General features: G+C 33.5%; 2 protein-coding genes across 2 annotated transcripts; one reads left to right on the top strand and one right to left on the bottom strand.

Moving 5' to 3' along the window:
• Nucleotides 1-2,448: 2,448 nt before the first annotated feature.
• LOC119606890 (glycine-rich cell wall structural protein 1.0-like) lies at nt 2,449-3,113 on the top strand. The gene has a single exon (XM_037960545.1). The coding sequence runs from the start codon at nt 2,541-2,543 to the stop codon at nt 3,006-3,008; it is 468 nt and encodes a 155-aa protein (XP_037816473.1). The 5' UTR covers nt 2,449-2,540; the 3' UTR covers nt 3,009-3,113.
• A 2,868-nt stretch (nt 3,114-5,981) lies between these two features.
• LOC119606874 (loricrin-like) lies at nt 5,982-6,928 on the bottom strand. Its single transcript, XM_037960526.1, has one exon. It carries the CDS (start codon nt 6,874-6,876, stop codon nt 6,301-6,303), a length of 576 nt encoding a protein of 191 aa, XP_037816454.1. The 5' UTR covers nt 6,877-6,928; the 3' UTR covers nt 5,982-6,300.
• Nucleotides 6,929-18,406: the final 11,478 nt, after the last annotated feature.

Raw genomic sequence — 18,406 nt, forward strand, 5'->3', positions numbered from 1 at the left:
AATGAAAAAAATATTTTCTTAATTTAAAACCTTTTTTATATCAAGTGTAAAACAAAAACTTGTAAAATTATTTCAAATAATTATAAATCGATTTTAAAACTTTTCTTACATATATAAGAATCATCTAAACCATGAAACCACTTCCTAATGCAGTTGATTCATTGCCATATACATACTTATGTATGTTTAATGACACTTGTTAATTACTACTTTAACAAAACTACAATTAATTTTTAAATTTTATAGAATTCATAAATTTTATTTTACTTTCACACATGCATGAAAAACATTTATGTACATTTTACATTGATTAAAAAAAATAGTAATTAATTATAAATCCATATAAACAGATCATAAAATATTATAATTGTTAAATCATGATTTAGCCATCATCAAATTTATATGAAAATCATGTATTGTTTTAAAGTATTATTTAAGTAAAGTAGGGTTGAAATAAAATATTAGGGTATAACATAGATTGTCCGATAAATTATATGATATCGAGACTATAGTCAATCTTAAAGTAGGTTCACTAGAGTTGGGAGTACAGTCTATAGTACACAATTTAGTAGCGTCTAAAATCCGCAATATTGTATATAATCGAAACTGTTTATATTCGAGGCTTTAGTCGAATCTATAATCGAGACTATAGTCGAGTCTATAGTTGAGTCTATATATATAATAAGGCTATAGTCCATTCTATAATCAAGTTTATAATCTACTTTATAGTCGAGTCTATAGTTGAGACTATGGTTGAATCTATAGAATATACTATATTCGAGACTATAGTCAAGTCTACATTCGAGTCTATAGTCGAGTCGATACTCAAGGCTCAAGTCTATAATCAAGTTTATAATCTACTTTCTAGTCGAGTCTATAGTTGAGACTATGTTTGAATCTATAGAATATAATATATTCGAGTCTATAGTCTATACTCAAGTCTATATTCCAGTCAAGTCTCGACTATATAGTCGATTTTCTGGTCGAGTCGAGTTTATATTCTAGACTATACTATATTCGAGCCTATAGTCGAGTCTGAACTATAGTCTAGGCTATAGTCGAGATTATAGACTATATACAAGCCTATAGTCGAGCTTATAGTCGAATATAGTATATATATACATATATACTATATTCGAGTCTATACTTAAGGCGATAGTACAGTCAAGTCTCGACTATATAGTCGTTTTTCTGGTCGAGTCGAGTTTATAGTCTAGACTATACTATATTCGAGGCTATAGTCGAGTCTGAACTCGAGCCTATAGTCTATAGTCAATATTGTAGTCTAGTATATTTGCCAAGTTTATAGTCGACTATAGACTAGACTATAGTCGAAATTATAGACTAAACTATACTCAAGACTATAGTCGAGTCTATAGACTTGTCTATTCTATAGTCTATTCTATAGTTCAGTCTATAGAATAGACTATAGTCGATACTATAGTCTAATCTATAGTTCAGTTTATAGAATCGACTACAGTCGAAACTAGAGTCTAGACTATGGGCGACACTATAATTAAGTCTATAGACTAGACTATATTCGAAACCATAATTGTGCCTATAGACTAGACTATATTCGTAATTATAATCGAGTCTATAGTCCAGTATATTGTGATGTCTATAAAGAAGTCAATATTCGAGGTCTAGTCTAGTCCATAGTGTAGACTGTAGTTGAGTCTATAGACTAGAATGTAGTTGAGGTTATAGACTAGAGTATATTCGAGACTATAATTGACTCTATACTCGAAACTATAGTCTAGGCTATAGTCGAGATTATAGTAGAATTTATAGACTATATTCGAGCCTATAGTCGAGCTTATAGTCGAGCTTATAGTCGAGCCTATAGTCGTGACTATATTCGTGGCTTTTGTCTGTGAAATTTCTCATGAGATCATAAAAGGGACAATGTGCGGACCATAGAGACTTAACACCAAAAGGTATCTGTTGCATTCTCCTCAGTGTAGAGTTAGTAATCCATATAACTCTTTTGGCCTCTTATAGTTATAATCACTAATTTTTTTTACAAAATACGTATGAACTTGCAACATTGTACGACTTCATTCTTCAGTAAATTTTATTCAATCAGTCGGTTTGTTTTCAAGTGAATGTGAAATCGTTTTGTAATCTATTACAACAATGAAGATTAAGTGTCTATATAGTGAAGTGCAGTAATGGTAGCTTTAAAATTGTAATTAAAAAAAACAAACAAATTAAATGATGTTCATGGTTTAATTCTATTAAACAAAAGGAAAAAAATTAAAAAAAATAAAAATTAATAATAAATTTTATTAAATATACTTCAAATACACTTGACTAATTGCTGTAAAAGGGAAAAGTTAGAGAACACCAACATGCATACTAACATTCAGAATTCTAAATTGCGACACATCACAGAAGAACACTTTGAAAATGTATATAAAGCCTGCATGGATTATGATTTTCATAGTCAGTCGGATTTGAAAATTTGTAGTGTTTGAGGCAAGAAATCAATTTAATTGTTATTGAAGTAAATTTAAATCCTAAGATTTAAATTTGTGAAAATGCGTGTATTTGTGGTGTTGTTTGTCATGTGTTTGACAGCGGTAGCTGTTTCTGGAGGATATCTAGGAGGAGGAGGAGGTGGCGGAGGTCATGGTGGTGGAGGTTATGGTGGTGGTGGTGGCCATGATGGTGGCGGTGGAGGTTATGGTGGCGGAAAAGGAGGTGGTGGTGGTGGTGGCAAGGGAGGTGGCGGTTACATTATCGTCTCTAGCGGTGGTTCTAAAGGGGGATATGGTGGTGGAGGTGGCGGTGGCAAGAAAGGAGGCGGTGGTGGTGGTTATAGCGGCGGTGGTGGTTATGGTGGAGGTCATGGCGGCGGTGGTGGTGGCTCCAAGGGAGGTTATGGAGGTGGTGGTGGCGGATCTAAGGGAGGCTATGGAGGTGGTGGCGGCGGTGGCTGGTCTAGTAAAGGAGGCGGTGGTGGCGGCGGCGGTTATGGTGGTAAACGCGGTGGAGGCGGCTGGTAACTTCCAATATCGGTATCAAAAAGAAATAACCTCAAATATTGATACTCTTGACAATGTTGATAAACAACTTTTATATAGTAGAACTTCTGTATTAATCCAATAAAATGTGTTCATTTTAAAACTTCTAATAAATAAATTTTTATAACATTTTTTTCGTAAAAAAGCATTGAATACTTTATTAATTAAAAAAATTTTTTTTGTGTCCAAATCTTACTTGGAAACCCTTGAATCTTTATACTTACTCTTATGAAAAAAATTAATTCTTTATTTCGTTTTCCCTGAGTCACCTTCAAAAGGTCTAAAAACTTGTTTAGCCGAAATTATTGCATTATTAACAAATAAAATCTTTTCACATGGTAGTTTTTTTCCGATACTTATTTAAATTATTATTCAATACAAATTACAAAAAACACAAATAAACAATTCTTATTCCCACATTCAACATTCAAACTTTATAAAAAAATAATAAATATTTTTTTTTTTATTTCTAAAACCATAAAAAATTGAAATCATTAATATTTGTATTGAATATAGTACAAGTGGTTTTGTTTTAACAAACTATTGCATCTGTTTTACTAATAATATTTTTTTTTTTTTAAATCATGTGTATTTTATGTAAAATTTATGTGCTTTGTTTTAGTTTTTAATAATTTTACAAATTTTTAATGGCAATTTGTAATTAAATTTGAATTATAATTTTTTTATAGTTCAACTTTATTAGAATAAATTAAAATGCAAACTCAATTAAATTGAAGATGTATGGATTTGTTTGTGGTTAAAACTCATAATTTTTTTTTAATTTATGTAAACCAGACGAAATGTTCGTTCTTAATATAGAAATTGAAGGTCATATGTTTGCAGCTTTGCTAATTGACAACTTTCTAATTAGATGTAATGTTGTCAGTTAGGTGGTTTCAAAATTTTGTTTATCTTAATCTAGAAATACAAGCCGGGAAAACCAGGACTATGATCGTGATAAACATACGGCGATTGGGGGCGCAAAAGGGAAGGTTAAGAATGTCACTTTTTACAGGAATATTCTAACCAAGATTGACTTATATTGGACTATCATGGTTTTGAATATTAAACGGACAAACAGACTAAAGTATAGGCTTGATATTACTTTCATAGAAAAAGTATCAAAATATCTTTGAAGTCAAGATCTTTCAGATATTATATCTCTTACATATACTGATTTGTAAATTTGCAATACGTCCAGAAAACTATGTTTATGAAAATTGTACGATATATTTTTTATAGATCACTACGTAAAACCATGTAAAGGGATGCAAAACCTAGACCGTTAGCGGTCTAGGTGTATTTTTTCGGATACTATGTATCCGAAAAAATACTTTCTCCTGCTCCTTTCAACCTCCCGAACTTAGTAAGTGGTCTATTCCATGGTTCATGGTCAATAATGGGAAACTGTTCATAGTTCAATTAATTGGCTCTGGTTTGCTGATTCCATTGAACAGAATCCTTTAAAAGCGAATAACTGTTATAATCACAGACACTCAGTCGGTACAGATCTTTTCGGTCGTACTGTTTTCATATGGGGAAAATAGAAAAATAGTACATATGGACTATAAGTTGGAAACTCTACCCAATTCTTCTGAATTGACTTATCGAAATCATTACAAGAGACAGAATAGTAGATTTTTTCGAATCTTATATTACACCCTGTAACAATTTTGAAAAAAATCGTTCACATATAGAAAAGTCGATATGCATACTAGAGTCCATTTAGAGCAATTCTTTTGAAATCGGATGACCTTTAAACATTAAGGTCCTTTTACAGGGGCATAAGAGTTGATCATGTTTGTTATATACGACCACCTTCATTCAACCTGACCTAAACTTCTCCAATTGAGACATAAATTGTCTATTGTTCTCTAATTGGAAACTGTCGCTTGTTCAAAGAGTTGTCTCTGGTCAGAATTCTCTAAAAGATGTTACCGATCCCTTAGATCATACAAGTTTTCAATATTTATCTTCAGGGAAGTACTATGATTTAAGACAAATTGAAAGCTATGACCAGTTGTATATATTGTTTCAGATCCCTTGAACCTATTGATATAAATCACTTCGAAAAAAATAGAGAATAGTATATTTACAGAGAAATATCACTCTATAACGATCGTTTGTAGATCTATATTCTGATATTCATAATAAATTTCAGCTACCAAACTATATTGTTTAAGCTCTATTACAATATACTTGATTTTTGACAGAGAGGGAGAATAATATAATTTTGGAAAAGATTTCTTTCGACTTAACCGTTTATTCAGATACAATCGGCAGACCCGGATTTTAAAGGGATAAACATTATGGATTTAATGAAACCATAAAATATATTTAACGATACAGATGATCAGAGATTTAGGAATATGAAGATGAATCACATAATAATGTGATTCTACTGTTAATAGATTCCTCTAGGTTCTTAAAAGGATAAACTTAATGAGTGATCAATGAGAGATATTTCGAAGTGAATGAAAACATCAATTCGATAGAAAGATTTTTCAAATATAAAAAAATGTAGGGCCCTCGATCTATGAAGGTTAAAAAAGCAGATGAACTTCTTAATTAGGGACAGTCTATATAAACATAGTATGGACTTTTCAAATATTGATATTTTTCATTTTACAACTTACAATTTAGACTCAGAATATATTAATTTTTGGGTTGACAAAACATTATCACTTTAAATTCTTTTACGCGAACTCCATCTTTATCTGTATCTTCCCTTTAAAGAGGATACTCTAGGAAAGCAGAAAAAATCTTATTGAAAAGAAGAATTTTGTGTGAAATCATCACACTTAAGAATAAAACAAGATGGATTTATTTCATTGTTATTAGACAGCAGAAAACACTTCAAAATCAGATGAATCAAATATAAGGTTTTAATTGTAATAATCCTTTAAACAAAAAACTTTACAGGAACTTTATTTTTTCAGAAGAGATATACGATTCAATCGTTAGTTTGTAATTTTTAACAAAAAGTCCCTTTTTCTTTCTTTAATACATTAATACCACACAAAGTTAAATTTTAATTCAAAATTTATTTATTTTTTAAAAATTGCTTATCTCTATATATTTTGTCATTTGTTTATTTACACATACATACACATTAGATTTAGCACCATTTTAATTATTAACAAGATTTTTTTATAAAATATTTTTTTTTTCTGTTTGTCTGTTGTAAACACATAAGAACACAAATTATTTACATATTTATATTTTGTTATTTGAGATGATATCACTGCATGAAAGTTTGTATAGACGTACAAGTCTACCATTTCCAGCCGCCACCACTGCCACCTGAAGACCAACCACCACCGCCGCCGCCAGATTTCCAGCCACCACCACTGCCTCCAGAAGACCAGCCGCTATTGCCACCGGACCAGCCACCACCGCCGCCAGATTTCCAGCCACCACCGCTACCTCCAGAAGACCAGCCACTGCTGCCACCCGAAGGCCAACCACCACCGCCTCCACCTAGAGACCAGCCTCCACCACCTCCGCCTGATTTCCAGCCTCCACCTCCACCGCCTCCAGAAGACCAGCCACTGCTGCCACCAGAAGGCCAACCGCCACCACCTCCTCCACCGCCTAGACTTATGATTTTGATGATTTTGGTGCCGCCACCACTACTGCCACCACCGGACCAACCACCACCATGACCACCACTACCGCCACCAGACCAGCCACCACTGGATCCTGATCCCGACCAGCCTCCACCGCCTCCTGACTTAGACCAACCACTGGAACCGCCACCACCAGACCAGCCACCACCGCCGCCTCCCAAATAACCAGCAAAAGCTTGAGCGGTTAAACCCACCAAGAGAATAATAATAGAACGTTTCATTTTAAACCGTATCGCAAGGAGCACTTCCTATCAGTAAGATTGAAATGCCACAACTAATAACAGTTAGAGATTAACAACAAGTATTTATACCAACAACTACCCAACACTAGAAGACTTCAGTTAAATTAAATTTGACAATGTTATTTCTATTTTAATTTTCCCAACAAAAGCAAAATCGCCATCCAACACCGCAACCACCCAACAAACACAAAACATCACTAGCACCAACCTTAGTGTTGGTGCTATTTACCCCCTTTGGTCATAACCTCTTCCCCCACCCATTAATTGAAATCTGCTCACAGTTACAATTTACAAATTCTAACTATTCTTATGCTACGTTTGCAATAAAATACAAAACAATACAATAAACATCAGTTTACAAAGACTGCTAGCTAGCAAGTAGCAGACTTATGAACAAAACTTAATGTTGGCTTACAATCAAACAAAACTCCTCTCAGCTTGTGCCATATTTTCGTTTCTGTTCAGCAAAAAAACGTACTCGTCATCGTCGTCTTTAGTTGTGCGAATATCATGCTGCCTCATCGTCAGCGCAGCAAAATTTAAAGCCTCGTCCGTCTTCTTGTTAGCCATAGTTACAAAGTATTTAGTTAGTAGTTACATGTATTTGTGTAGTTTGTTGCCAATTTTATTGCTCGTCTCACTACTCACAAACACACAATTGTTACAACAGCTTTAGTAATAATAATAACAACAACTATCAACTACCAGTGTTTACAATCTCAGCTTAAAAATCTTTACAAAACAATGCCTTCGCATGACGTTTCTTTACTCTCAGTATGTTTCAATCCACTCGAGTTGTGTGTGAGTGTGTTTGAAAAATATTAAAAAATCGAAATGCGTTCACTATCATCTAGCCAAACAAATGATAATCGGGTATGTAAGCGGTTTGCACTGGCATTGTTCTACATTATATACTCAAATAGTACTGTAGGCTGAGATGTCCTCATCCAATATATTTGTTGTAAAATTGTCCAATTGGTCCTAAGACTGTTAATTTTCCATAAAGCCTGCACAGAAAAAATTACGTATAAAACGTCCTAGGAAATTCCAATACAAGATCGAGCATTGGACGAGTTGTTGATCCATCTTAATGCAGTATTAAGAGAAAAACACTGTAGGAGTTTCAAAGGTCTTGGTTTCAGTTGAAGTAGAACTTAAACTCCAGTTCAAATCAAATGTAGTTCAGTTCTAGATCAGTTCTAGTTCAGTTGTAGTTCAGTTCTAGTTCAGTTCTAGTTCAGTTCTAGTTTAGTTATAGTTCAGTTCTAGTTCAGTTCTAGTTCAGTTCTAGTTCAGTTCTAGTTCAGTTCTAGTTCAGTTCTAGTTCAGTTCTAGTTCAGTTCTAGTTTAGTTCTAGTTTAGTTCTAGTTCAGTTCTAGTTCAGTTCTAGTTCAGTTCTGGTTCAGTTCTAGTTCAGTTCTAGTTCAGTTCTAGTTCAGTTCTAGTTCAGTTCTAGTTCAGTTCTAGTTCAGTTCTAGTTCAGTTCTAGTTCAGTTCTAGTTCAGTTCTAGTTCAGTTCTAGTTCAGTTCTAGTTCAGTTCTAGTTCAGTTCTAGTTCAGTTCTAGTTCAGTTCTAGTTCAGTTCTAGTTCAGTTCTAGTTCAGTTCTAGTTCAGTTCTAGTTCAGTTCTAGTTCAGTTCTAGTTCAGTTCTAGTTCAGTTCTAGTTCAGTTCTAGTTCAGTTCTAGTTCAGTTCTAGTTCAGTTCTAGTTCAGTTCTAGTTCAGTTCTAGTTCAGTTCTAGTTCAGTTCTAGTTCAGTTCTAGTTCAGTTCTAGTTCAGTTCTAGTTCAGTTCTAGTTCAGTTCTAGTTCAGTTCTAGTTCAGTTCTAGTTCAGTTCTAGTTCAGTTCTAGTTCAGTTCTAGTTCAGTTCTAGTTCAGTTCTAGTTCAGTTCTAGTTCAGTTCTAGTTCAGTTCTAGTTCAGTTCTAGTTCAGTTCTAGTTCAGTTCTAGTTCAGTTCTAGTTCAGTTCTAGTTCAGTTCTAGTTCAGTTCTAGTTCAGTTCTAGTTCAGTTCTAGTTCAGTTCTAGTTCAGTTCTAGTTCAGTTCTAGTTCAGTTCTAGTTCAGTTCTAGTTCAGTTCTAGTTCAGTTCTAGTTCAGTTCTAGTTCAGTTCAGTTCTAGTTCAGTTCTAGTTCAGTTCTAGTTCAGTTCTAGTTCAGTTCTAGTTCAGTTCTAGTTCAGTTCTAGTTCAGTTCTAGTTCAGTCTAGTCAGTTCTAGTTCAGTTCTAGTTCAGTTCTAGTTCAGTTCTAGTTCAGTTCTAGTTCAGTTCTAGTTCAGTTCTAGTTCAGTTCTAGTTCAGTTCTAGTTCAGTTCTAGTTCAGTTCTAGTTCAGTTCTAGTTCAGTTCTAGTTCAGTTTTTGTGCTGATCTCTTTCAGTTGTAATTCAATGGTCTAACAACTAAAATTTCAAGTTAACATGATACCTAACCTACTACCGTAGGTTAAGTTGCAACATTTAAACAAAACCACTGTGCAGTGTGAGCGCTTTCCACTAAGACTCATTTAATTAAATTTATTATTGCACCTCTGCTTTTGGAAGATACAACCAACTAACTATAACTACTAATACAACAAACGAAAAACTACTAAATACAATATAATATACAAGTTAGTACAAGTACAATTGACCATCAACTATGCCATAGAACTTGTACGACTATTCATTATACGAACATTGATAAAAAAACAATTCAAAATTTACAATTCGTAACTTGCAGTTTTGAATTTTAAGCCCATCATGATTGCCAGCAACGATGATCATCATCATTATCATGATACGAGTACGAGTGAAGACAAGTTATTTGCGAGGTCTCGTCTTCAGTTTGAATTATAGCGCCACTTATTTCTATTATTTGTGAGTAGTTAGTTGGATGGTCTTTCGTAAAAGCCTGCCTAGGTCTAACAGTGCTACAATAATCCAACTAGTCAAAGTGTTTTGTTTTAGACCATGATTATGTCAGACTTTATGTTTGCTAGTATATGTGAGTGTGTGTGTGTGTATGTTTGTTAAACTAAGTGTCGGTGTTTAAATCGCAATTTATGGTTAAATTATTCTTAAGAGCTTTTAATGTCTGTGTAAATGTGTTTATGAAATGTCTTGGCATAGTATGGCAATGTATTCCATTGTAATGACAGGGGATGTGTAGACATGAATCTAAGTATAAGTACTTGTACTCGTATGTATGTTTGTAAGTTTTGCCTAATTATTAATTTTAATTTTTTGTTTCATTTATCGTTTGTATATGTGAGAAAATTATAGTTTAAAAACATTTTTGTTTATATTAACATTCATATATGTATTTTATTCATAATCATGATGCAGAAATTTGCTTTTGTTTCTTTAATATTGCAAACTAAACAATAATGAGTTTTGTTTAAAATCAGTAATTAGTTGGAGGTGTATGATTAAATATATGTTTTTATTTATTTTTTTTTTGTTGAACACAAAATATAGTCTGTACAATTTTGTCTTCATTTTGTTTTTCATGTGTTGTTCTTCATATCAAAGTTCCGGTTGTAATTTACGAAAATGTCTAGTTATCATGACATGTTGTGGTATTTGTTTAAAATTGCAATTATTTGTCAGGGACTCGTAAAAGACTTTTTTTATCTCTTTGACGCATATGAAACACCAAGTTTGAGTTCAAAGACACAGTAATTTGTTATTTGCCGTCTTAATTGAAGCGATTTTTAAAGATCTAATAATGTACCCGACTACTATTTATCTTATGTTTAGAATTAGAATACCTTCCAGAAGCAAATGGCTCAGAGTTTACTTTTAATACCAGAAGTTTAAATAAATAGTTCAAAAATGAACTTCGGTTCTGGTGTTTTTTTGCATAAATTTGGAATAAGAATGTCTTATTATGTAACAAATGACTAGGGTTTTTAGGTTGAAATAATGGCAATAATGACAGCCTGTTGAGCAAATACATGACCTCAATGTCAGTGGAAATATTGGAATTTTTGTCGAAAGCTAGGCTGTATTTTAATACCCTACACTACTATAGTGGGGAGGGTATTATTCGTTTGTGCTGATGTTTATAACATCCAAAAATATTGATCATACACCCAACTTAAATCGGCTCAGGATCACATTCTGAGTCGATTTAGCTATGTCCGTCCGTCCATCCATCTGTCCGTCTGTGTGTCAATGAAAAGCTTGTGCGCACGCTACAGGTCGCAATTTTCAAGATAATTTGATGAAATTTGGCACATACTCTTCGACCCAAGGATAAACGCTATTGAAAATGGTTGAAATCCGTTCATTATTTCGCCTAGCCCTCATACAACCGTACCCTCTGAATAGGGCTTTTGAGCTCATAATTATGTTAAATGATCCAACAACAAATAGGGTATCATATGTTCGACCATGCCCTACTATACATTCATACTTGTTCTCATTAAATTCATATAGAATGATATAATAAGACTGGATTGTCTGCCTAGTTTAGGTCCCTGAACAATGAGAATCAGAGGGCAATATGCAGGCATTTTGCCAGAAGATGATCTGCTTCGATTATTTCCGGTGCGACTTCAGTTGCAATTCTGCTTGTTTCTATTAAAAATTAATCCTTCAAAATTTATTCTTCTAGAGGCTGAAAAATAGGAGGATTAATTTGACAAAAAAAAAAAAAACGTATATCTTGTAAAAACGGAAAATTAGGAGGTTTTTTTGAAGTAATAACTGGACTAGGTAGACAAACTATTCGACTTTGGCTCTTTTTAAGCGAATACAGTCACAGGACAAAGGCAAATTTTAAAATGCCTATATAAATAGATTTCTTTGGCAACCTACGGGTACATGTTAGATCTAATACGACATATTGGATCATATTTAAAGAAAAGCTGTCTTTAGAGTTTTAAAACTTAATATTGATCATTAGCTAATAAGATCGGAGAAAATATAGTTTTGGTTTAAAAATGACAGTTCTGAAGGCTCTCTTGTTCCTGTTCTATGATAAGTAGGAGTTTAGTAGGCGTGGCATCCAATCAAGATTGGTTGGTTGGATGGTTAACGTGGTAGTTCACTACGCGCGAACAGTCAAGTAGAGTCAAGAGACTTCGGTTCTGACCGGACCACTCCACTCGTTAGATTTAGTATTTTATAGTTTTAGATCCAGCCTGTGGCAGTGAGAAATCTTAGGATATCATTAAGCTTAGATCCAGATATCTCACCAAGGTTAGATATGAAGTAGCTGCCAAGAAAACGGTTCCCTTTCCCTGTCTTTGCAACTGCGACAGTGTTCATTGAAGGGTAGCTCAAGCCAACTTGCATATCTTCCTAGCTCCCAGTGTCCTGTTATTACTGCTATTAATCTCGATGTATCTAATCTACTTCGGTTCATAAGGTGACTTGTACGTTTCCCATTGAAAGAGCTCCACAACATCTTGGCCCCTTTACATGTGTCTAGGTTATTCCACCTATTTTCAGCCTTTTAAAGATTGAATCTGAGGATACTACTCTTGATAAAACCTAACGGGGTTGCTACTGGAACGGCGTTGGAGATATCAAGAGCAGATCCCGTTCTGGCAAACTCAAACAAGGATAATGTCAGACAGGCGACCCGGCCTTGACAGACCCTTCTTGTATTGCCTAACTAATAAGGAAGTGGTAGTATAAGAATTTAGTGAGAGAAGTGCCGCTTGACTATCGACAAAAATTCCTATGTTCCCGCGTGTAGTACCCTACAAGCTGGCATTATCGCAAATATTTCAGCTTGAAAGACACTACAGTTGTTGGGAAGGCGGTGAGATATACTTACCCCAACGTCTTCACAGAAGATACCAGAACCAACACCACAGTTCATTTTAGAACTATCTGTAAAGATTCTGGTGGTATATTCGCTCGGTAGGTTACCCCTACACCACTCGCTCCTCCAAGGAACTCTCACTTTGAAAACTCTATCAAAATCAGTGTGTGAGGTAATGTAATTGGATGGTTGGTTGGTTCAAGATTGGAGGTAATTGGCTTAAAATCTTAGCGTGTCCATATGTTCTTCCGGATGAGTTATGTCTCGCTGCACTGCAAGTAGATATGGCATATGGTATGAAGATCTATAGGTAGGATGTGCAATATAGTGTTCAAAGCTTCTGAAGGACTAGTTCTTAGAGCACCTGTTATCCCAATGCATGCTGATCTCTGAACATATTTCTTCTTAGTTGAAGTCCACCATACTTCCAATCAAGATTAGACTTTGTTCTTTTACAAAATTTTGATATAAATGTATTTAGTAGATTTTTGTGTGTCATAAATGCAAATTTGTTATAATTGCAAAAAGTGGGCGTTAAAAATGAAGTAAAAAGGAGGCGTGATAGGCTTATATAACCTTTTGAGAATATTTTAAATTCAAGTTTAGTTCAAGCTTATAGTAAAATTATTACATAAAACATTATTCCTATTTTAATTATTTTTGCAACAAAAGAAACTACATTACTTAAGATTTAATTAAAAACATTTCTGAGTGATTTTCAATATTTTACAGCAAATAAACATGACAATGACATATGCAATTATTATGACAGGTGGTACAATTAATCTTTTTTACATGAACAAAAAATTAAATACATTGCGAAATCATATTTCAAATACAAAGATGATTTCATTTTGATAAAATACAATTCTAATTCATAGACCAAACCATTCAATAAAAAATTTACAGCCAAAAAAATTACTTATTTTTAAGGCTAAGCAATAAAATACAATATTTGGTAGCACAAAATCCAGCACATGCCACAATAAATAAACTTGGCAATTTTATTATAACTTTGCCAAAATAATTTAAAAATCAAAATCAAAAACTTCAACTTAAATGCAGCAAAAATTGCTAAAGAGAATCAAATTAAAATTTTCAAATGTTTAAATAAAGTTGATAAATACTCACTTACATGCAAGTATTTTAAGGCTTTTTGTTAAGCAAAAATTTAATTTGCAATGAATATTTTAACAGAAAAATTAATGAATATTTATTTTTTTTTTATTTCAGATTTTACATTTGTATACGTTTTATTGTTTTTTTCGGGTTGTGTAAAATTTCCATGCGTTTCAAGGATTTTGTTAAGATGTAATAACAAATAGTCTCATACAAGCCAGCAGCAAGTAAGTATAGCAAACCATACAAGTTATTTTTTTTGCTTTCTGAAATTTTAACAAATTTTCCAAGTAATTAACTTTTGAACTTTGTTTGGCTCTAACTACAGTACTGTGTATATTTTGCACTATTTTTTTGGGTTTTCTTTAGCAATAGTCTTTTTTCTGTATTGTAAATTTTGTAGGCGTTTAAGTAGAGTAAGTAATTCGAGCACAATATGCAAATGTGTAAATAATTATATTTTTTGTATTTTACATAAAATTACTTCAACTTTATGCTTTAAGCTTATGCAGCAACTACGTTTTTGTGCAATTGTTACTTTTTGCTAAATCTACAATTATTTTATTTTTTTGAAATTTACAAATAATAGTGTATTGTGTCTGATTTTCTATTTTTTTTTTTTGCTATAAGTTGTTTTGTTTAAGAAACTTTTAAGATTGACAGCTGTGTAGTATATTATTTAGCTAAATTAGCTGAAATAATGCCAAGCTAAATTTATGTTAAGAATATAAAGTGCCGCAATTAATTCTGAAACTAGTTGAAGTTTTATTCATTAATTTGTAAAATTAATTTACCAATTTATGGCATTTTTGGGGGGCAATTAATAAAAACGATGTCTACGGTGACAAATGATTTGGTGTTGAAAATTTAACATTCTATTTTTTATGACAAATTTTAAAAATTTTAAAGATGATTTTTTTCTAGTTCAGTTCTAGTTCAGTTCTAGCTCAGTTCTAATTCAGTTCTAGTTCAGTTCTAGTTTAGTTCTAGTTCAGTTCTAGTTCAGTTCTAGTTCAGTTCAAGTTCAGTTCTAGTTCAGTTCTAGTTCAGCTCTAGTTCAGTTCTAGTTCAGTTCTAGTTCAGTTCTAGTTCAGTTCTAGTTCAGTTCTAGTTCAGTTCTAGTTCAGTTCTAGTTCAGTTCTAGTTCAGTTTTAGTTCAGTTCTAGTTCAGTTCTAGTTCAGTTCTAGTTCAGTTCTAGTTCAGTTCTAGTTCAGTTCTAGTTCAGTTCTAGTTCAGTTCTAGTTCAGTTCTAGTTCAGTTCTAGTTCAGTTCTAGTTCAGTTCTAGTTCAGTTTTAGTTCAGTTCTAGTTCAGTTCTAGTTCAGTTCTAGTTCAGTTCTAGTTCAGTTCTAGTTCAGTTCTAGTTCAGTTCTAGTTCAGTTCTAGTTCAGTTCTAGTTCAGTTCTAGTTCAGTTCTAGTTCAGTTCTAGTTCAGTTCTAGTTCAGTTCTAGTTCAGTTCTAGTTCAGTTCTAGTTCAGTTCTAGTTCAGTTCTAGTTCAGTTCTAGTTCAGTTCTAGTTCAGTTCTAGTTCAGTTCTAGTTCAGTTCTAGTTCAGTTCTAGTTCAGTTCAGTTCAGTTCTATTTCAGTTCTAGTTCAGTTCTAGTTCAGTTCTAGTTCAGTTCTAGTTCAGTTCTAGTTCAGTTCAGTTCAGTTCTAGTTCAGTTCTAGTTCAGTTCTAGTTCAGTTTTAGTTCAGTTCTAGTTCAGTTCTAGCTCAGTTCTAGTTCAGTTCTAGCTCAGTTCTAGTTCAGTTCTAGTTCAGTTCTAGTTCAGTTCTGTTCTAGTTCAGTTCTAGTTCAGTTCTAGTTCAGTTCTAGTTCAGTTCTAGTTCAGTTCTAGTTCAGTTCTAGTTCAGTTCTAGTTCAGTTCTAGTTCAGTTCCAGTTCAGTTCTAGTTCAGTTCTAGTTCAGTTCTAGTTCAGTTCTAGTTCAGTTCTAGTTCAGTTCTAGTTCAGTTCTAGTTCAGTTCTAGTTCAGTTCTAGTTCAGTTCTAGTTCAGTTCTAGTTCAGTTCTAGTTCAGTTCTAGTTCAGTTCTAGTTCAGTTCTAGTTCAGTTCTAGTTCAGTTCAGTTCTAGTTCAGTTCTAGTTCAGTTCTAGTTCAGTTCTAGTTCAGTTCTAGTTCGGTTCTAGTTCAGTTCTAGTTCAGTTCTAGTTCAGTTCTACTTCAGTTCTAGTTCAGTTCTAGTTCAGTTCTAGTTCAGTTCTAGTTCAGTTCTAGTTCAGTTCTAGTTCAGTTCTAGTTCAGTTCTAGTTCAGTTCTAGTTCAGTTCTAGTTCAGTTCTAGTTCAGTTCTAGTTCAGTTCTAGTTCAGTTCTAGTTCAGTTCTAGTTCAGTTCTAGTTCAGTTCTAGTTCAGTTCTAATTCAGTTCTAGGTCAGTTCTAGTTCAGTTCTAGTTCAGTTCTAGTTCAGTTCTAGTTCAGTTCTAGTTCAGTTCTAGTTCAGTTCTAGTTCAGTTCTAGTTCAGTTCTAGTTCAATTCTAGTTCAGTTCTAGTTCAGTTCTAGTTCAGTTCTAGTTCAGTTCTAGTTCAGTTCTAGTTCAGTTCTACTTCAGTTCTAGTTCAGTTCTAGTTCAGTTCTTGTTCAGTTCTAGTTCAGTTCTAGTTCAGTTCTAGTTCTGTTCTAGTTCAGTTCTAGTTCAGTTCTAGTTCAGTTCTAGTTCAGTTCTAGTTCAGTTCTAGTTCAGTTCAGTTCAGTTCTAGTTCAGTTCTAGTTCAGTTCTAGTTCAGTTTCTAGTAGTTCTAGTTCAGTTCTAGTTCAGTTCTAGTTCAGTTCTAGTTCTAGTTCAGTTCTAGCTCAGTTCTAGTTCAGTTCTAGTTCAGTTCTGTTCTAGTTCAGTTCTGTTCTAGTTCAGTTCTGTTCTAGTTCAGTTCTGTTCTAGTTCAGTTCTGTTCTAGTTCAGTTCTAGTTCAGTTCTAGTTCAGTTCTAGTTCAGTTCTAGTTCAGTTCTAGTTCAGTTCTAGTTCAGTTCTAGTTCAGTTCTAGTTCAGTTCTAGTTCAGTTCTAGTTCAGTTCTAGTTCAGTTCTAGTTCAGTTCTAGTTCAGTTCTAGTTCAGTTCTAGTTCAGTTCTAGTTCAGTTCTAGTTCAGTTCTAGTTCAGTTCTAGTTCAGTTCTAGTTCAGTTCTAGTTCAGTTCTAGTTCAGTTCTAGTTCAGTTCTAGTTCAGTTCTAGTTCAGTTCTAGTTCAGTTCTAGTTCAGTTCTAGTTCAGTTCTAGTTCAGTTCTAGTTCAGTTCTAGTTCAGTTCTAGTTCAGTTCTAGTTCAGTTCTAGTTCAGTTCTAGTTCAGTTCTAGTTCAGTTCTAGTTCAGTTCTAGTTCAGTTCTAGTTCAGTTCTAGTTCAGTTCTAGTTCAGTTCTGTTCTAGTTCAGTTCTAGCTCAGTTCTAGTTCAGTTCTAGTTCTGTTCTAGTTCAGTTCTGTTCTAGTTCAGTTCTGTTCTAGTTCAGTTCTGTTCTAGTTCAGTTCTGTTCTAGTTCAGTTCTGTTCTAGTTCAGTTCTGTTCTAGTTCAGTTCTGTTCTAGTTCAGTTCTGTTCTAGTTCAGTTTTAGTTCAGTTCTGTTCTAGTTCAGTTCTAGTTCAGTTCTAGTTCAGTTCTAGTTCAGTTCTAGTTCAGTTCTAGTTCAGTTCTAGTTCAGTTCTAGTTCAGTTCTAGTTCAGTTCTAGTTCAGTTCTAGTTCAGTTGTAGTTCAGTTCTAGTTCAGTTCTAGTTCAGTTCTAGTTCAGTTCTAGTTCAGTTCTAGTTCAGTTCTAGTTCAGTTCTAGTTCAGTTCTAGTTCAGTTCTAGTTCAGTTCTAGTTCAGTTCTAGTTCAGTTCTAGTTCAGTTCTAGTTCAGTTCTATTTCAGTTCTAGTTCAGTTCTAGTTCAGTTCTAGTTCAGTTCTAGTTCAGTTCTAGTTCAGTTCTAGTTCAGTTCTAGTTCAGTTCTAGTTCAGTTCTAGTTCAGTTCTAGTTCAGTTCTAGTTCAGTTCTAGTTCAGTTCTAGTTCAGTTCTAGTTCAGTTCTAGTTCAGTTCTAGTTCAGTTCTAGTTCAGTTCTAGTTCAGTTCTAGTTCAGTTCTAGTTCAGTTCTAGTTCAGTTCTAGTTCAGTTCTAGTTCAGTTCCAGTTCTGTTCTAGTTCTGTTCTAGTTCAGTTCTAGTTCAGTTCTAGTTCAGTTTTAGTTCAGTTCTAGTTCAGTTCTAGTTCAGTTCTATTTCTCATCTAGTTCATTTCAAATTATGCTAAAATGTGTTGGGAAATATATGCTCGAACATGTTTTTAATTTCCTTTAAAATCACTTTATTTGAAAAATCTCCTCTTAAAGATGCATTTCATCAACATTAAAAATTTCGTAAAAAATCTTCAACGCCCACAGATTAAAACATAAATTTTAACTAGATTAAATAAATCTAAACTAAATCTAAAAAAAAAAAAACAAAACACAAAATTAATTAAAAATGTATGGCAAATTAAACAACAGCTTAAAGATAACAAAAACTAACTGCTAAATTTATAAAGATTTATTAAAAATCATTTCTCTCGAACGTTTGGCTTGATAAACCTCAGCAGCCTTTAAATCGGAGTGCTGTTGTTGTTCTGGTCGCTGCTGCATTGAACTAACCTCCTCCATGGTAAAATAACGATGCCAGTCTAATGAAAC

This window comes from Lucilia sericata, unplaced genomic scaffold, assembly GCF_015586225.1.
Source record: "Lucilia sericata isolate MDLA Ls3-8-SP2 unplaced genomic scaffold, ASM1558622v1 Contig000632F_arrow, whole genome shotgun sequence".
Classification (NCBI taxonomy): domain Eukaryota; kingdom Metazoa; phylum Arthropoda; class Insecta; order Diptera; family Calliphoridae; genus Lucilia; species Lucilia sericata.

Excerpts from the sequence above, each read along its gene's own strand:
- LOC119606890 (XM_037960545.1), top strand. The coding sequence starts at position 2,541 with ATGCGTGTATTTGTGGTGTTGTTTGTCATGTGTTTGACAGCGGTAGCT.
- LOC119606874 (XM_037960526.1), bottom strand. The coding sequence starts at position 6,876 with ATGAAACGTTCTATTATTATTCTCTTGGTGGGTTTAACCGCTCAAGCT.